Source organism: Carcharhinus amblyrhynchos, chromosome 30, assembly GCF_965287045.1.
Source record: "Carcharhinus amblyrhynchos chromosome 30, sCarAmb.v2.hapA, whole genome shotgun sequence".
Lineage (NCBI taxonomy): Eukaryota > Metazoa > Chordata > Chondrichthyes > Carcharhiniformes > Carcharhinidae > Carcharhinus > Carcharhinus amblyrhynchos.
Window position 1 is genome coordinate 1,358,040 of NC_137353.1, and position 19,517 is coordinate 1,377,556.

Genomic DNA, 19,517 nt, shown 5'->3' on the forward strand with positions numbered 1-19,517 from the left:
GCTTAAATTGAAATGTTTGTGAACAGTTGAAGTTAATAATTTGCAATGGATAATTGTCCTTTTGTGTTGTTATTCTCACTCTCAGCTCAGTATCAGAATTCACAGGAGATACACACGACGTAGGATCGGGAAAAATCGGTGCTTACCTCTAATTTAGAAAACTTCTCCGCTTTATAGCAAGCATATTCTGCATTGATGAGTTTTGTGAGCAGGAACTCCTGAAATTCAGGACCCTGGTAAAATATGAAAAAAACCCAGAGTGGAGCTGAGTGCAGAGGGAGAACAGAATTGTTTAATACATCAGAAAAAGACTTTTCAGATCATACATTCCTGCAAATCAGTTTAAAAAAAAAAGTTGAACTCTGATCATTCTCTTCAGTATTCGAGGCTGAAGACTCTTGAGAAAATATAATCCACATCTTACTAAAGCACCTGTCCCAACTGCCCACGTTATATTACCTTTCTCTATATCTCACTTCCATCCCGTCACACACACACACACACACACACACACACACACACACACACACACACACACACACACACACACACACACACACACACGGTGCAGTGCAATGTGTGTAGGGTGGACAGGAAGGATTTCAGAAAGAAACCAGCTGTAAAGTTAAAGTTTATTTATTAATCACAAGTAAGGCTTACATTAACACTACAATGAAGTTACTGTGAAATTCCCCTAGTCTCACACTCTGGTGCCTGTTTGGGTCATTGTACCTAACCAGCATGTCTTTCAGACTGTGGGAGGAAACTGGAGCACCCAGAGGAAACTCACACAGACACGGGGAGAATGTGCAAACTCTACGCAGACAGTGACCCAAGCGGGGAATCAAACCCAGGACCCTGGCGCTGTGAGGCGGCAGCGCTAACCACTATGCCAGCGGTAAAGAACAGCAACGTAGTAATTCATTAATATTGCGCTTGGGAATACATTCAACATTAAATGTTGCACAGTGATTATAACATGCCTGGGACACACTAATACATAGCGCAAGAGATCACTTGGATGCAAGATCAAGGAGCATTTCATTAAGCTGTCAATCTGACCTTGCCTCGAGCAATGAGTGACTTGGTCCAGGTCAATATCGTGTACTGCTGCTCTCAATGTGCTTCTCCCAGCTTCAGGGCACAGTGGGTTAACGCTGCTGTCCCACAGCGACACGGTGACACAGTGGGTTAACACTGCTGCCTCACAGTGACACGGTGACACAGTGGGTTAACGCTGCTGTCTCACAGCGACACGGTGACACAGTGGGTTAGCACTGCTGTCCCACAGCGACACAGTGGGTTAACGCTGCTGCCTCACAGTGACACGGTGACACAGTGGGTTAACACTGCTGTCTCACAGCGACACGGTGACACAGTGGGTTAACACTGCTGTCCCACAGTGACACGGTGACACAGTGGGTTAACGCTGCTGTCTCACAGCGACACGGTGACACAGTGGGTTAACGCTGCTGTCTCACAGCGACACGGTGACACAGTGGGTTAACACTGCTGTCTCACAGTGACACGGTGACACAGTTTGTTAACACTGCTGTCCCACAGTGACACGGTGACACAGTGGGTTAACGCTGCTGTCTCACAGCGACACGGTGACACAGTGGGTTAACGCTGCTGTCTCACAGCGACACGGTGACACAGTTTGTTAACACTGCTGTCCCACAGTGACACGGTGACACAGTGGGTTAACGCTGCTGTCTCACAGCGACACGGTGACACAGTTTGTTAACACTGCTGTCTCACAGCGACACGGTGACACAGTGGGTTAACGCTGCTGTCTCACAGCGACACGGTGACACAGTGGGTTAACGCTGCTGTCTCACAGAGACACGGTGACACAGTGGGTTAACACTGCTGTCTCACAGTGACACGGTGACACAGTTTGTTAACACTGCTGTCCCACAGTGACACGGTGACACAGTGGGTTAACACTGCTGCCTCACAGCGACACGGTGACACAGTTTGTTAACACTGCTGTCTCACAGCGACACGGTGACACAGTGGGTTAACGCTGCTGTCTCACAGTGACACGGTGACACAGTGGGTTAACGCTGCTGTCTCACAGAGACACGGTGACACAGTGGGTTAACACTGCTGTCTCACAGTGACACGGTGACACAGTTTGTTAACACTGCTGTCCCACAGTGACACGGTGACACAGTTTGTTAACACTGCTGTCCCACAGTGACACGGTGACACAGTGGGTTAACACTGCTGCCTCACAGCGACACGGTGACACAGTTTGTTAACACTGCTGTCCCACAGTGACACGGTGACACGGTGGGTTAACACTGCTGTCCCACAGTGACACGGTGACACAGTGGGTTAACACTGCTGCCTCACAGCGACACGGTGACACAGTTTGTTAACACTGCTGTCCCACAGTGACACGGTGACACAGTGGGTTAACACTGCTGTCTCACAGCGACACGGTGACACAGTTTGTTAACACTGCTGTCCCACAGTGACATGGTGACACAATGGGTTAACGCTGCTGTCCCACAGCGACACGGTGACACAGTGGGTTAACACTGCTGTCTCACAGCATCAGGGAACTGGATTCAATTCCGGCCTTGAGTCACTGTCTGTGTGAAGTTTGCACGTTCTCCCTTGCCTGCGGGAGTTTCCTCCGGGTGCTCCAGTTTCTTCCCACAGTCCAAAGGGTTAGGTGGATTGGCCATGCCAAATTGCCCTTTAGTGTCCCAGGATGTGTAGGTTAGATGGATTAGCCATGCTAAATGCACAGGGTAATGGGGATAGGGAGGGGGGTGAGCCTGGATGAGGTGCTCTTTCAGAGACTTGGCACAGACTTGATGGGATGAATGGCCTCCTCCTGCACTGTAGGGATTCCATGGTTCTAAGTCCTAATTCTTTGACCATGCTTTTGGCCATTTGTGTCTAATATCTCTGAATGTGGCACAGTGTCAAATGTTGTTTGGTAAAACTCCTGTGGAGTGCCTTGGAATATGTTACTGCATCAAAGGTGCTAGGTAAAAGCAAGTTGTTGTTGAAACACAAACAGGTGAATATGAAAGCATTGGCAGCCTCAGGATGATAACCATTTCAAAACACTCTGCAATGTCAATACTGTAGTGGAAAGTATTAATCTGTTGGTTCACCAACAGGGACCTTGACTGTCCGTAATAACAGGTATTCTGCAATAGTACCAAAGAATAGGCAAACTTTTAAATATCATACAGAAATCTGTCCATCAGAGGCCAGAAAAATATCATAGCAGTGCAGGAAGGCAGTGGTTTATGGTTCTGTGTGAGGTTTTCACTTGAGAGAGATCCCCATGTTTGCTGATTTTATTATAGCCCAGCTGATGGTGTGAGGATTCCTTTGAAACAATGCTGCAATACACAGTGTTTGCCTCACACAGGCTCGTTGTGCATTATACACAATTCAGGGTCTTATTTTTAAAATCTCCAAGACAGAAAGTTGGAAAAAAATCATCAATTAAGAGTGAAATCCACAAGCCAATAGACAGCGAGGTCATTCCACACCACCTCTTTAGCTGTTTGTACGTATCAGCGTCCGGTTCAAAGTGACTGAGATTTGGTTAAACCAGTTACCTTTCGAAACACGGCTGGATCAGGAAGTGCTGGCCCAAAAAATGGAACATCATCTCTTGCTGTGACCGAGACCTGGGAAACAGAGGAGTTGATTGGACAGTTTAATAGAAGCAGGAAAGTCACTTTCTGCAAGTTAACCAAATGATGAACAGTCTTGAATAAAGCAGCCAATAACACAATGACCCACTGGCAACACGTGCAAGTAAAATAAACATGTTTGCAATGAAATCTCTGTGAATTGCAGATACTTTTCAATTCTTTACGATAAAGTATTCAACGGTATTAATTTGGTATCACTGTTTTCCTGCTTTGCCGGAGTGTGTTGGATATTATGCTGTATCAATAAAGGGACAATGCGTGACTGTGGAGAAACTCTAACCATAGATTTTAATCTTGTGTGGAATTAGAACACATCTCCACCAGGAGATGTGACCCCAGCCGCTCCTCTTGTCACTGATCATTTGTACAACATTGGCATCCTCCTCTGTGTCTGTCAACGAGTCTGTCTGAGGCAGAGGAACAGAATAGTTGTGGTCAATTTAATACATTTTCTATTTCCTCTTCTCTTTGAGTTTCTCCTTTCTGCCAATGCTTACGTTAACCTTTTCAATGATTGTCACCCTCACCAAGAGACTCATCTTTATATGTGAACCCAGCTGATGAGCATCAATGGATCACGTCATCATTTGGAGCATTCTTGACAGGCTGGGTAGTGTCTTATAAATAATCTGCTCACATACACGTTACCAGTCAGATTTGTTGGATAGTAATCAGGGGGAGATACTCCCTGGTTCAGTTCTCTCTCCGTTTAGCATGTCTGCTGAAACCAAACAGTGGGCTTTACCTTCAACATCAACTAGTAAGAAGTCTCCCAACACCAGGTTAAAGCCCAACAGGGTTACCTGGAACCACGAGCTTTCGGAGCACTGCTCCTTCATCGGGTGAGTGTGATTGAGCACTCACCTGAGGAAAGATTAGCTCTCTGAAAGCTCGTGATTCCGAACAAACTTGTTGGACTTTAAGCTGGTGTTGTGAGACTTCTTACTGTGCCCACCCCAGTCCAACACCGGCCAGTGGTCTTTAATCAAAAGAAAACACAGTGTTTACAGTGACTCTCACATCACCCTGAAGGCCAGTGACAATCATTCTGCTCCTCTCAGCATCGATTCTCTGTTTGGAGCTCCCTGGGCTGTAGCGGGGGTGCTGGAGCTGGGATCTAATACTGTACCTTCTTTCTAGTTCTGTCTATTGGACAGATCCCAGCAACCGCAACATTGTAAAAGAGGCATTTAACAATTTCTCACTCTGGAATTTATTGAACTCAGGGCAAATCATCACAGAGTAACATCCCTGAGAGTGACCATTTAGGAATGAGATCTTTGCACTGAAGGCTTGAGTTAGCATTTGCTTCCCTTTAATAAGAAAGCCAGTATCATCAGCAAACCGAGAGCACGGCTACAGACTGCATTTACCTTGTAAACAGCGTTGTTACTGCAGGGGTTTTCCACCTGGACAACAATGTAAGCATGTAGGAAGTTTGAGGCGATCATATCTGGCACAAAAGGGGTATTTTCGTCCTGGAAGACTATGGCAACAATGTCATTTCCTATGTGTCGTTTTCTTTGAAGCTGAGCAAAAAAAAAACAAGCAATAAGTTTGTAAAAGTATAAATGTATTTGTGAATAACATTGATAAGTGTTCAGTTAAATTTCTGGTGGCTGATGACACAATATCAGCCCAATAGGACATCTTGTCTTCTGAATACATTCACATACTGTTCATTCATGCCAGCGATACAACACGTTGTGTCATTAGTTTGGAACATTCTTCTTTAAAATCAAGAAGCTGACTTATTACAGAAACAGTAGGAGTTGGAGTGGAATAGACATCAACACAGCAGCTCCCGTTTTGCTGGGTCTTGGTCACTCTGTAACCATTGTCTCTGCAATGGCCATTAGCTCAGACACACTGACCTCAGCCTGTACTGATAATTCACCCATTTTGTTCGGCATTCCTGATTAGTTTCCCTGCTGGAATGGTTTCCTGGATCATGATGCCATCTGACCTTGCAGCCCCTACTCTCACCCAGTAACGCTCCAAGCACCTCGAGCCTGTTCAACAACTGCAATAGCTGAGGTTCTTTGACTTCTAACTCCGGGTCTGCTGCCACACTCAGTCACATGTTCCTGTCCCTGATAACTGACCAAATCAGCCAGCTTTAGCCTAAAGGGTGCGACTGCCTTCTTGAACAAAGTATTAAGGTAATATTCCCCCTTCGTGATGTGTCACACCTGAAGCACATCGACTCTGACCCAACTCTCTTTAAGTCACAAAAACTGAGTGTCGGCACGTTCTCCCTGGATCACACAGGTGTCCCGGAACTGCCACATTTACAGTCACAACACCTCACCTGCTCTAAGTTTCCTTGAACAGTGTGTGTTGGAGCCAATGAGGGAGCGAGCTATCTTGGATCTGGTGCTATGTAATGAGGCAGGTAGAATTAGGGACCTTGTGGTGAAGGATCCTCTTGGGGATAGTGATCATTGTATGGTGGAGTTTCTGGTGCAGATGGAGGAGGAGAAAGTGGGTTCCCAGACACGCGTCCTTTGTTTGAATAGAGGGGAGTACGGTAGGATGAGAGAAGAATTGGCGAATGTGGACTGGGGGAGCGCGTTGGAGGGAGGGTCTGCTGAGGAGCAGTGGAAGATCTTTAAGGAGATCTTTCTTGGTGCTCAGCAGAAATTTATTCCGATGGTCAAAAAGGATAGTAGGAGGAGAGGTAATCAGCCATGGATAACGAAGGAGGTGAAGGAAACTGTTAAATTAAAAGCAGAGGAATTTAGAGTAGCTAAGAGTAGTGGGTGAGAAGAGGATTGGGAGAGGTTTAAATGTCAACAAAGATTGACAAAGAAGTTGATAAAGAAGGGTAGGAGAAACTATGAAGCTGGGCTAGCACTTAATATAAAAAAGGATAGCAAGAGTTTTTATAAATATATAAAAAGGAAGAGGCTGGCTAGGGTGAATGTTGGTCCTTTAGAGGATGAGAAAGGGGACCTAGTGGTAGGGGATGACGATATGGCTAATGTATTGAATAACTTTTTTGTTTCTGTCTTCATGGAGGAGGACGTGAATAATTTGCCGGGTGTTAGCGATGGAAAGGTGGTAGGACTGGAGGGTCTTAATGACATTACTGTTACTAGAGAGGCGGTGCTCGACAGACTGGAGGGGCTGATTGTGGACAAGTCCCCAGGACTGGATGGAATGCATCCGAGGGTTCTGAAAGAAATGGCGGAGGCGATAGTGGATGCCTTGGTGGTTATTTTCCAGATGTCGCTGGATTCCGGGGAAGTGCCGGATGATTGGAAAACGGCTAATGTTACGCCGTTGTTTAAGAAGGGTGCCAGGCAAAAGGCAGGGAATTATAGACCGGTTAGTTTAACATCTGTGGTGGGTAAAACGTTAGAATCTGTCATTAAGGAGGAAATTGCGAGGCATCTTGAAGGGAATTGCTTGACAGAGCAGACGCAGCATGGTTTCATTAAAGGGAAGTCGTGTCTGACAAATTTACTGGAGTTCTATGAGGATGTGTCTAGGGCGGTGGATAGAGGAGAGCCGGCGGATGTGGTCTTTCTTGATTTTCAGAAGGCGTTTGACAAAGTACCTCACAAGAGGTTATTGCAGAAGGTCGAGGGACATGGAGTTGGGGGTAGGGTGTTAGCGTGGATAGAGGATTGGTTGTCAAATAGGAGGCAGAGAGTGGGGATCAATGGGTGCTATTCGGATTGGCGGATGGTGACTAGTGGAGTGCCCCAAGGGTCGGTGCTGGGGCCTCAGCTATTTACCATTTATATAGATGATCTGGAGGAGGGAACCGAGTGTAGGGTGTCGAAATTTGCGGATGACACCAAGATTGGTGGAACGGCAAATTGTGCAGAGGGTGTGGAGAGTCTGCAGAAGGATCTAGATAGGCTGGGCGAATGGGCCAGGAAATGGCAAATGGAATTTAATGTTGGCAAGTGTGAGGTGGTCCACTTTGGTAGGAAGAATGGTAGGAAGGACTATTACTTACGTGGCGAAAAACTGCAGCAGGCGACGGTGCAGAGGGACCTCGGGGTCCCTGTGCATGAGTCGCAAAAACCCAGCTTGCAGGTGCAGCAGGTGGTCAGGAAGGCGAATGGGATGCTGGCCTTCATAGCGAGGGGGATTGAATATAAAAGTAGGGAGGTCTTGCTGCAGCTGTATAGGGCATTGGTGAGGCCGCAGCTGGAGTACTGTGTGCAGTTTTGGGCACTGCACCTGCGCAAAGATATTTTGGCCTTGGAGGGAGTGCAGAGGTTTACTAGGCTGATACCGGAGTTGAGGGGGTTGAGCTATGAGGAGAGGCTGAATAAACTGGGCTTGTACTCGTTAGAGTTTAGAAGAATGAGGGGAGATCTCATTGAGACGTATAAGATGATGAATGGGATGGATAGGATAGAGGTGGAGAGACTCTTCCTGCTCAAAAAAGACAGTAGGACTAGGGGGCACAGCCTCAAGATAAAAGGGGGGCGGTTTAGAACGGAGTTGAGGAGGAACTTCTTCACTCAAAGGGTGGTGAATCTCTGGAATTCTCTGCCCGTTGAAGTGGTGGAGGCTACCTCGCTAAATATTTTTAAGACGCGGGTTGATGGGTTTTTGATAAGAGAGGGGATTAAGGGGTATGGGGAGAGGGCGGGAATGTGGAACTGAGCCACGACAGATCATGATCTTATTGAATGGCGGGGCAGGCTCGAAGGGCTAGATGGCCTACTCCTGCTCCTATTTCTTATGTTCTTATGTTCTTCCTGCTTTGTCTCCGTTGATACAGACTGGGTATGTTCTCCTTTACACTTCCTGAAGTTGATGACTACCTCCTTTGTCTTGTTGACACTGAGGAAGAGATTATTGTTGCTGCACCAGTTCTGATTCTGTCTCTCATTCCTGTACTCTGTCTCATCATTGTTTGAGATCCGCCCCACTATGGTGATGTCATCAGCAAACTTGAAAATTGAATTGGGGGGGGGGGGGACTTTGACCACACAGTCGTAGGTGTATAAGGAGTATAGTAGGGAGCTGAGAACACAGCCTTGTGGGGCGCCCCAGTCCGTCCCTCAGCGCAACGCCCCCAGTCCTGAGGACGATCGTGGAGGACGTGTTGGTGTTGATCCTTACTGATTGCGATCTGTGAGATAGGAAGCTCAGGATCCAGTTGCAGAGGGAGGAGCCGAGGTCCAGGCCAATGAGTTCTGTCAGAGTAATGGTGTTGAAGACTGAGTCAATAAATAGGAGTTTGATATCGGTGTCCTTGTTATCCAGGTTTCCAGGGTTGAGTGCAATGGTTTTAGTCCAGTGTTTTATGACGGGTTACTGCCCTACAGGCAGCAGCAGTTCATTTGTCAATTTTTTCAAGTCTACAGACCATCATCAAACCAGAGACCAGCAGCGCATCATTACCCACCCCTCCACCCCCTGCCCCCCAACCCCACCCCATCCCATCCCCAACTACACATTTCATACTCCAGGGTCAATGAGGCCAGATCACTATCCACAGTCCTGCGAGTGTACCTGATGGCTACTCATGTAGTATATACAATGCCAAATGACACACTTACCCATTTAGCCGTCAGGACTCATAAAAGATAGGGGAGAGAAAACACTGATATATTTCAATGGCTTAAATGTCTGCTCAATAATGTCCACAGAACAGGCCCTGAGCCTTAAAAATGAGCACATATCCTGTCCCTCAGCCCAACACCCCCCCTCCCCGTCTGTCCCTCAGCCCAACGCCCCCCTCCCCCCGTCCCTCAGTGTAATGCTCCCCCTGTCCGTCTGTCCCTCAGTGTAACATCCCCAGTCCTTCCCTCAGTGTAACATTCCCAGTCTATAAAGAGAGACTTACTTGCTGTGCATCACCTTCAGTGTATGGTAGCTTTGTGGAAACGTGGAACATTATCTCCTTGTTCCTGAATGTACAATAAGTTGATTCTGTCCCTGTTTGGCCGTGAGCAACGTCAAGGCCTCCCCGGAATCTGAGGAACAAAGGGGGAGGCTATATTAATGCACATTCACAAAATATCATCAACATAGTACAAACATTCCAATGCGTCATTCACATCACGTTCACTTGTATCATTTTGTAACCTGTTTATCTTGAACGCGTTTGCATCTCTGTCAAAATGGCAGATAAAATAATGTATTTACCTCCACAACCGCTACCCCTCCACTCAGGCTAAGATGCCTACAATTAAAACTAAAACTAAACAGTTAAAATATGGGGACAGCTGGGTAGAGGCCCTGAGTTTTTCCAGCATTTACTCTTTTTATTTCAGATTTCCAGCATCTACAGTATTTTGATTTTAATGTAGATTTGATGAGCGTCTCTGCAGTGAAGGGAGATACAACTGAGACGCATCAGGTGATGAAAAAATTTGGTGTAACAGATGGGTGGATGGACAGATAGAAAGGGGATGAGGGAGAAAGATAAAGAGTTCAGATCAGAGTAAAACATTAACATTAGAGGCAGACTATTCTGAGACATTGCCAGGAATTTTTTCACACAGAGGACAGTAAAAATCTGGAAATGTCACCCAAAAAGCTGGAGATCAGTTGCGATTTCTGATTTGAGATAAGGATATTGAAAGGTACAGAATCAAAATGAATAAATGCAGATCAGACAGAGCCTAATTATAGAGCAGCTCTGAGTGATCCCATGTCTCTGTTATAGAGGGAGCACAGCGAAGGTTTTCCAGGCTGATTCCTGGGATGGCAGGTCTGAGCAGAGACTGAGTCGGTTAGGATTATATTCACTGGAGTATGGAAGAGTGAGAGGGGATCTGATAGAAACTTATAAAATTCTAACAGGGTTAGACAGGGTAGATTCAGTAAGAATGTTCCCAATTGTGGGGGTGTCCAGAACTAGGGGCTTATAATTTGAGGGTAACAGGTAAGCCTTTTAGAACTGAGGTTAAGGAGAAATTTCTTCACCCAGAGGGTGGGGAATGTGTGGAATTCACTCCCACAGAATGTAGTTGAGGCCAAAACATTATCTGATTTCAACAAGAAATTAGAAATAGCCCTTGGGGCTAAAGGGATCAAGGGATAAGGGGGGGGGGGGCGGGGGGACGGGGGGGGGGGGAAGGTAGGGGGGGTCAGGATATTGAACTTGATCAGCCATGATCAAAATGAATGGCAGAGCAGGCTCGAAGGGCCAAATGGCCTCCTCCGGCTTAAAGTTTCTATGTCTCTTCCTGTTGTCCTCAGAGCCTCTCCACTTGCCTCCGCTCATGCTCACGTTGGGGTCACACACCATCGGGTAGCCCCTGGTCAGTAACTTTATACTCTGGGTTCTCACATTAACTGAAATCATTCCCTATTTCCAGAATCTCCAGTGTGGTGTAATCGGACCCAGATTCATTCTGATTGGCCTTCAGAGAGCACAAACCAGCTAATTTCTCAGCGATATTACCCAGGTTCTTTAAGTGAAGTTTAAAGGGGCCGGATATGAATTCTCAAAGAAGAGTGAAACAGAACGGTTAGTACATTATTCCACAGATTGGACACCAGTCCAGTTTTTCTCCAGTGTTAGAAATGCCAACAATTTCATCCCTCAAATTACCAAACACCGGCTGTTTGGACATCCAGTGTCACAGAAACATAGAAAATAGAAACAAGGGGGCCATTTGGCCCTTTGAGCCTGCCCTACCATTCAACAGGATCATGGACTCCTGCTTCCTCTCCATATCCCTTCACCCCTTTAGCCACAAGGACCATGTCCAGCTCCCACCTGAACATATTTAACAAACTGGTCCCAACAGCTTTCTGTGGGAGAGAATTCCACAGGTTCACAACTCAGTGAAGAATTTCTTCCTCATTTCAGTCCTGATTGGCTTACCCCTTATTCTTAGACTGTGACCTCCAGTTCTGCACTTCCCCAACATCAGGAACATTCTTCCCACATCCAGCCTGTCCAGTCCCATCAGGATTTTATATGTTTCTCTGAGATCCCCTCTCATTCTTCTAAATTCCAGTGAGTACAAGCCCAGTCGATCCAATCTCTCTTCATATGTCAGTCCTGCCATTCCAGGAATCAGTCTGGTGAACCTCCTCTGGACTCCTCAATAGCAAGAATGTCCTTTCTCAGACTAGGAAACTAAAACTGCACACAATACTCAAGGTGTGGCCTCACCAAGGCCCTGGATAACTGCAGCAAGACATCATTATCCTACACTCAAATCCTCTTGCTACGAAGGCCAGCATGCCATTAGCTTTCCTCACCGCCTGCTGTACCTGCATGCTGACCTTCAGCGACTGTTCCACCATCACACCGTTGCACTTCCCGTTTTCCTAAACTTCCACCATTCAGATAATAATCTTCCTTCCTGATTTTGCCACCGAAGTGGATAACCTCACATTATCCACATAATATTGCATTTGCTAAGTATTTGCCCACTCAGCCAGCCTGTCCAAGTCACCCTGCAGTCTCTTAGCATCCTCCTCACAGCGCACACTGCCACCCAGCTTAGTGTCGTCCACAAATTTGGAGATATTGCATTCAATTCCTTCATCCGAATCATTAATGTATATTGGGAATAGCTGGGGTCCCAGCACTGAACCCTGCAGTACCCCACTAGTCACTGCCTGCCACTCTGAAAAGGAACCGATTATTCCTGTCTGCCAACCAGTTCTCTATCCACATCAATACATCATCCCCAATACCATGAGCTTTAATATTGCTCAATCTCTTATGAGAGACCTTGTCAAAAACCCAGATAGAAAGTCCAGATACACAACACTCACTGGTTCAGCCTTATCCACTCTACTGGTCACATTCTCAAAAAATTCCAGATTTCTCAAGCACAATTTCCCTTTAGTAAATCCATACTGACTTGGACCAATCTTGTCACTGCGTTCCAAATGCTCAGTTATTACATCCTCAATAATTGACTCCAGCATTTTCCCCATCCCCGATGTCAAATTCCCTGTTTTCTCTCTCCCTCCTTCATTAGAAAGTGGGGTTACATTAGCTCCCCTCCAATCCACTGGAACTCTTCCAGAGTCTTTAGAATGCTGGAAAATGATCACCAATGCACCCACTATTTCTAGGGCTCGAGTACTCTGGGTTGCACAGCATCAGGCCCTGGAGGTTTAATTGGGTTTTAATCCCAGCAATTTCCCCAGTACAATTTCCTGACTAATAAAGAATTTCTTCTACATCCTCTTTTATGCTAGACCCTCTGTCCCTGAGGATTTCTGGAAGATTATTTGTGTCCTCCTTAGTGAAATCCAGACTATTTGTTCAGTTGGTCTGCCGTCTCAGTCGCCCAGTGTGAATTCACCTGCTTCCAACTGTAAGAAGACATTTGTCTTCAGTCTTCTTCTCCTCACATATCTTTATCAGCTTTTGTAGTCAGTTTTTGTTTTCTGCAAGCCTATTCTTGTATTCTAGTTTTCTTTTCTGAATTAAACCCTTTGTCCTCCTCTGCTGGATTTTAAATTTCTCCCAGTCCTCAGGTGTGCTGCTTATTTGGGTCAGTTTATCTGCCTCCTCTTTGGCTTTAACACTATCCCTGATTTCCCTTGCTAACAAGGGAAATCAGGGATAGTGTTAAAGCCAAAGAGGAGGCAGATAAACTGATCAGTCACTTTCCCCGTTTTACTCCTGTATCAGACAGGGATGTACAGTTGTTGAAATTCATCCTTGTGTTCTTTAAATGATCCACTGTCAACCTCTCAAGTATCCTTTGCCAGCTCATCCTATCAATGCCTGTCTCACACCATCAAAATTAGCTTTTCTCAAGTTCAGACCCTAGTCTCAGATGTAACTGTCTCACTGTCCATCTTAATGAAGAATATTATACTCTGGTCATTCTTCCCCACAAGATCTCACACCACAGATTTGCTAATTAATCCTCTCTCATTACAAACACCCAGTTTAGGATGGCCTGCTCTCTCATTGGTTCCTCACCATATTAGCCAAGAAAACTATCCCGTATACATTCCAACAGATCCTCTTCCATCACATTGGGCTCATCAGACTGGTAACAATCAATATGCAGATTGAAGTCACCCATAATAACTGCTGTATCCTTACTCACGCATCTCTAATTTCCTGCTTAGTGCCACCCCCAACCTCATTACTACTGTTTTGTTCTTTGATGTTCCACAACTCCACCCATATTGTCCAGGTTAATGGCCTTCTTTACTATTACATTAATCTCTTTAACCGACAGCACTACCCCATCCCCTTTCCTTTCCTTTCTATTTCTCCTGAATATTGAATACCCCTGAATGTTGATTTCTCATCCCTGGTCACCCTGGAGCCAGGTCTCCGTGATCCTAATTATATTATATCCATTAATGACTGTCTGTGCAATTATTCATCCACCTTATTACAAATGCTCCTCACACTGAGACAGAGCCTTCAGGCTTGTTATTTGACATTTATTAGACTCGAAGGATTATGATGTACTGTGGCCCTTCTTGATTTTTGTCTTTGGTTTCTCTGCCTTCCACTTTTCCCCCTTACTGCCTTTTGTTTCTGTCCCCACTTTACTTCCCTCGGACTTCCTGCATCGGTTCCCACCTCTCTGCCACATTACTTAAACACTCCCCAACAGCATTTGCAAACACTCCCCTGGGACCTTGGTTCCAGTCCTCTCCAAGTGCAGAATCTCCCAATAGAATATCATCTCTTCAGTAATGACTGGATTCTATATATAAATAGCACGGCATCAAATAAGCACTCACCCTTTGAAATCCTGCAGCTCAACTTTCTCTCCCAACAGTTCCAGAAACTCGACAAAGGCCGGGCTTTCTTCAGTGTTGGTAAATAATTCTTCCTCTGAGGTCTGTTGTCCAAGAGAAAGCAATATTGGCTATTACTGCCTTCACACTCGTGACTACGAGAGTTTAACATTCATTAGGCGTCTCCAGATATTCTGATCTTCAACCTGTGATCCCCACGTTTACGAAAGTGATTATAGAATCACCTTTTGGTATTTTCTGGTCACCCATTTATAAATTGCTGCACTTACACTTCCCAGGCTGAAAGGACTCTGGCCATTTTATCCCCACAACACTGGGAGCTTTCCCGATTCAGAAAGTAGTAAGCAGGATGGCCCAATCCAAATAACTCTGGTGAACAGAGGCTGGAATATCCATCCAGGAGATCCTTGATGGGGGAAATCCATGAGGAAAGTAATGGAAAACATCTCGAGTGAAGCAGCTCAACAATGTTGTATGTGACACTCACCTTAGGGTCTGTCTGAGAACGCGATGGAAAGGTGAAGCATTTTGGGAGGACTAACAAGGCAAGGGAATACACACTGAACAGGAAGGACAGAGGGCCAGAAGGATCTTGGGACACATGTCCAAAAGGTCCCTGAAGGCCACAGGACAGGTAGATAAAGTGCATATTGGGGATTTGCATTTATTAGCTGAGGCATAGAATATAGGAACAGGGAGGTTCCTATGATGGAGCTGTATAAAATGCTGGTTAGGCTACAGCTACAATACTGTATGCAGTTCTGGACACCATACTATAGGAAGGATGTGAGTGTATTAGAAAGGGTGCAGAGGAGATCCAGCAGGATGTAGCCTGGGCTGGAGTCTTTCAGCTATGAAGAGAGGCTGGTTAGGCTGGGGTTGTTTCCTTAGAGCACAGAAGGCAAAGGGGGATCTAATTGAGATGTACAAAATTATGAAGGACGTAGACAGTGTAGATAGAACAAAACTTTTCCCCTTATGTAAATCATTTAAATAATAGTCCATTTTGCTGTTATTCCCACCAAAATGGATAATTTTACATTTACCAACATTGTACTCCATCTGCCAGACCCTCGCCCACTCATTTAGACTATCTATATCCCTCTGCGGACTTTCAGCATCCTCAGCACACTTTGTTCTTCCACCCATCTTAATGTCATCTGCGAATTTTGAGACACTACACTTGGTCCCCAACGCCAAATCATCTGTAAATCGTAAACAATTGCAAAACAAACACTGATCCCTGAGACATACCACTAGTCACTGATTGCCAACCAGAAAAACATCCATTGACCCCCACTCTTCGCTTTCTGTTAGTTAACCAATTCTCCATCCATGCTAATACATTACCTGTAACACTGTGCACCTTTATCTTATGTAGCAGTCTTTGGTGTGGCACCTTGTCAAATGCCTTCTGGAAATCCAGTTCCACCACATCCACAGATTCCCCATTGTACACTGCACATGTGATATTCTCAAAGAATTCCACCAAATTAGTCAAACATGACTTGCCCTTCATGAACCCCGTGCTGCGTCTTACCAATTTATATTCGGATGTCTCACTATTCCTTTCTTGATGATAAATTCAAGCATTTTCCCTACTACAGAAGTGAAGCTAACCAGCCTATTGTTACCTGCCTTTTGTTTCCCTCTTTTTTTAAACAGTGGCCACCCCAGAATCCAGTGAATTTTGGTAACTTACCACTAGTGCATTTGCAATTTCTCCCACCATCTCTGTTCGCACCCTGGGATACATTCCATCAGGACCAGGAGACTTGTCTACCTTTAGCCCCATTAACTTGCCCAACGCTACCTCTTTGGTGATAATGATCGTTTCTTGGCCCTCACCTGCCATAGCCTTCCTGTCATCAATTTCTGGCATGTTATTTGTGTTTTCCACTATGAAGACCGACACAAAATACCTGTTCAATGCCTCAGCCATTTCCTAATTTCCAGTTATTACATCCCCCTTCTCATCCTCTAAAGGACCAATGTTTACTTTTGCCACTCTTTTTTATTTTACATACTTGTAGAAACCTTGGTTATCTGTTTTTATATTCTGAGCTAGTTTACTCTCATACTCCATCTTACTTTTCTTTATAGTTTTTTTGAAGCTTTCTGCTGACCTTTAAAGATTTCTATCGAGTGGTACGGTAGCACAGTGGTTAGCACTGCTGCTTCACAACTCCAGGGTCCTGGGTTCGATTCCTGGCTCGGGTCACTGTCTGTGTGGAGTTTGCACATTCTCCTCGTGTCTGTGTGGGTTTCCTCCGGGTACTCCGGTTTCCTCCCACAATCCAAAGATGTGTGGGTTAGGGTGATTGGCCAGGCTAAATTGCCCCTTAATATCCTGAGATGAGTAGGTTAGAGGGATTAGCGGGTAAATATGTAGGGATATGGGGATAGGGCCTGGGTGGGATTGTGGTCGGTGCAGATTCGATGGGCCAAATGGCCTCTTTCTGCACTGTAGGGTTTCTATGATTTCCCAATCCTCTAGGTTCCCACTAATCTTTGCCACTTTGTATGCATTTTCTTTCAATTTAATACCCTCTTTTATTTCCTTAGCTATCCATGGCGGATTATCTCTTTTTCTACAAACCTCAACATTTAAGAAGCATTTAAAAGACATTTGAAACACCATAGCACATAAGGCTTTGGAACAAGTGCTGGAAAATGGCCAGGACAGCCGTGATGGGCCGAAGGGTTCCTTTGTGTGCTGTAAAACATGATGACTCTGACAGATGGGTTGGATTTAGACATTGCTGATTTGATTTTATATAAGCAGAGGCGCAGAGCTCCACTGAAGATATTGTATAAATTCTGAATTCAATAACAAGCCCATATCATCAATGTTCCCTCATCAATATGGGAAATATTAAAACGATCCCACTGACTTGATGGCCTTTTAAAAACTTCTGGATATTTTAATTTTAATATTTCAATATTCAACTTTTTTGGAAATCTAGCTCATTGGTGCGTGGCGTTTCAGTATAACTTGTCTGATCTTAGTGCACTCAGACTGGTAATTTCATTCTTTGGATTCAATGATACTTGCAGCAGCAACAACAACTTGCATTTATATAGCATCTTTAACAGAACAAAAACATTGAAAGACACCTCAAGCAAGATGTGACGCACTGAGCCACATAAGGAGATACGAGGACGTGTAATCAGAGCTTGGTCAAAGAGGTAGATTTTAAGGAGCGTCGTTTGGAGGAGAGAGAGAGAGAGATGGGGAGGTTTAGGGAGAACATTCCAGAATTTAGGATCTTGGCAGCTGAAGGCACGGCTACCAATGGCGGAGCAATTAGAACTGAGGGTTTTGCAAGAGGTCAGAGTTGAAGGTGTGCAGAGGATTGTGGGGATGGAGGTGATTACAGATTGCTCGATAGAAATCGTAAATGAAAAACTCAGCTAAACAATAAACAAATTCTAAGCCACTGCGTACATCAGGAAATTAGAGATTGCTATCAACAAATTGACATTACAACAGTTACTAATTTTAAAAGGTACCTCATTGACTGTGAAGCACATTGGAATATCTCAAATACCATGATAGAAATACAAGACCTTTTCTACCTTTACTTCCTGCTAAATATAATCAAGGCTGTCACTTAATAAAGTGAATTAAAATGATTAAGAATCAAACTTTCCCATCTCGCCCGCCACGGGAATCGGAGCGGGTGAGGGGCGGACCATGGAAAGGTCCCTTGACCTTGGGTAGGATTTTCCCGTTTTGGGGTGAGCATGGCCAGAGAATTTCACCCTACATATTTCTAATTCAGGATAGATTTTGTTTAATTACAAACAAATGAAGCTATGCTCTCCTCAAATTTTAAAATAGGTTTGTCATCGGTGTGCAATAGGCTGTAACATGATTGGCGTTGGAGGGAAATTTGCACTGATTAATAATACTGAATAAATGATATATTTTGTGGATTGAAATTATTTTATAATTGAACTCTCAATGGTACACTTTCAAAGATGAGCGAGTTGCTGTTAAAACAAACGAAATACTTTTTACACTTGACTGAACTGGACAGAGTCTCAGTGCCACCCAAGAACGATATGGAAGACAGTAGAGACAGGAGGAAAGTGCATTCGAGTGGGAGAAAATCCATTATTTTGATCTTTACATTTGAAGATCTTTATGCAGCACAGATTTCAAAGGCTTCTTTAAAAGGCTGAAGTACTATTTTTAATACACTGAGCTGTACAAAAATCAATTTGAAACAGGAAATATGCAACTCTACTTGGATCACTTTGTTCTCTGACTCTTTAAAATATGATCAGTGTCTTCATTTCCAACAGAAACCTTTTACTAAGTTTATATAAAAGATAAGATTAGTGCAGTGTAAACAATCACTGGTCTCAGTTAACTGCAACTGGAGCTCTGATTTGGAAATTCATCCTGAAGTGGTTACAGTTCAGTTTCATATTTAGTCCGTTTGTAAACCACGTCAATCGTGGACGGGACACTCTCCTGTGTAAATGCTGCTGCATCCTGATCACAAATGGCAAACGTTCCTGGGGAGGACAAAGAGTCTCTGAATCTCTCCTTAAAGGATGGCAGCATTGGCACTGACAACCGGGAGGAGCTAACAATCGGTCAACATGGCACCAGCTTGCCACTGGGCCGCATCATGCTTCACATGCCAATGACCCAATGATGAAGCAGGGCAATGATGGACAGGTAAAGAAAAGGAAGAGATTCCCACAGTCCAGATCCCAGACATTCTGCTCCATGTGCCCAGGGATCAGCAGGCTGAGAACCAGCTTGTTCAGTCATACAAGCCGTTAAGCCCGAGGACATGCCAACCTTGAACTGAAGGTGAGGATGGAAAGCTCAGGATAAGGCTGGAGATTTTAATTAAAGAAAGCTGGTTTCTTCATGATGCAATGATAAAGTACATCACCAGGAAATCCAGGCTAAGGTGGTCTCATTTCCCAGAGGGAGAATCAGTCGAATAATCTCATTCCAAGCACCACACCCACTGAGTGATCACTCTCACAAATGAAGAAACCACTGATAAAAGATCCCTTTGAAGACTGAGATGAGGAGAATGTTTTTCTCTCTGAGGGCCATTCTCTCCCCCAAGCACCCCCCTCCCACCTAACAGCCCCCACACCCCGGAGAGCAGT

The 19,517-nt window shown here is 44.9% G+C and overlaps 1 protein-coding gene across 10 annotated transcripts in view; it reads right to left on the reverse strand.

Annotated features, from left to right (window-relative positions):
- Nucleotides 1-19,517, reverse strand: part of LOC145360159 (rap1 GTPase-activating protein 1-like) — a 503,018-nt gene that overhangs the window by 53,449 nt on the left and 430,052 nt on the right. For all 10 annotated transcript variants that reach the window (XM_080215160.1, XM_080215153.1, XM_080215152.1 and 7 more), the window contains 5 exons: nucleotides 14,358-14,458; nucleotides 9,511-9,640; nucleotides 5,066-5,221; nucleotides 3,594-3,665; nucleotides 147-233 (listed from right to left, as the gene is read on the reverse strand). In XM_080215160.1, coding sequence (XP_080071286.1) covers nucleotides 147-233; nucleotides 3,594-3,665; nucleotides 5,066-5,221; nucleotides 9,511-9,640; nucleotides 14,358-14,458 — 546 coding nt within the window. The remainder of the gene's footprint in view (nucleotides 1-146; nucleotides 234-3,593; nucleotides 3,666-5,065; nucleotides 5,222-9,510; nucleotides 9,641-14,357; nucleotides 14,459-19,517) is intronic.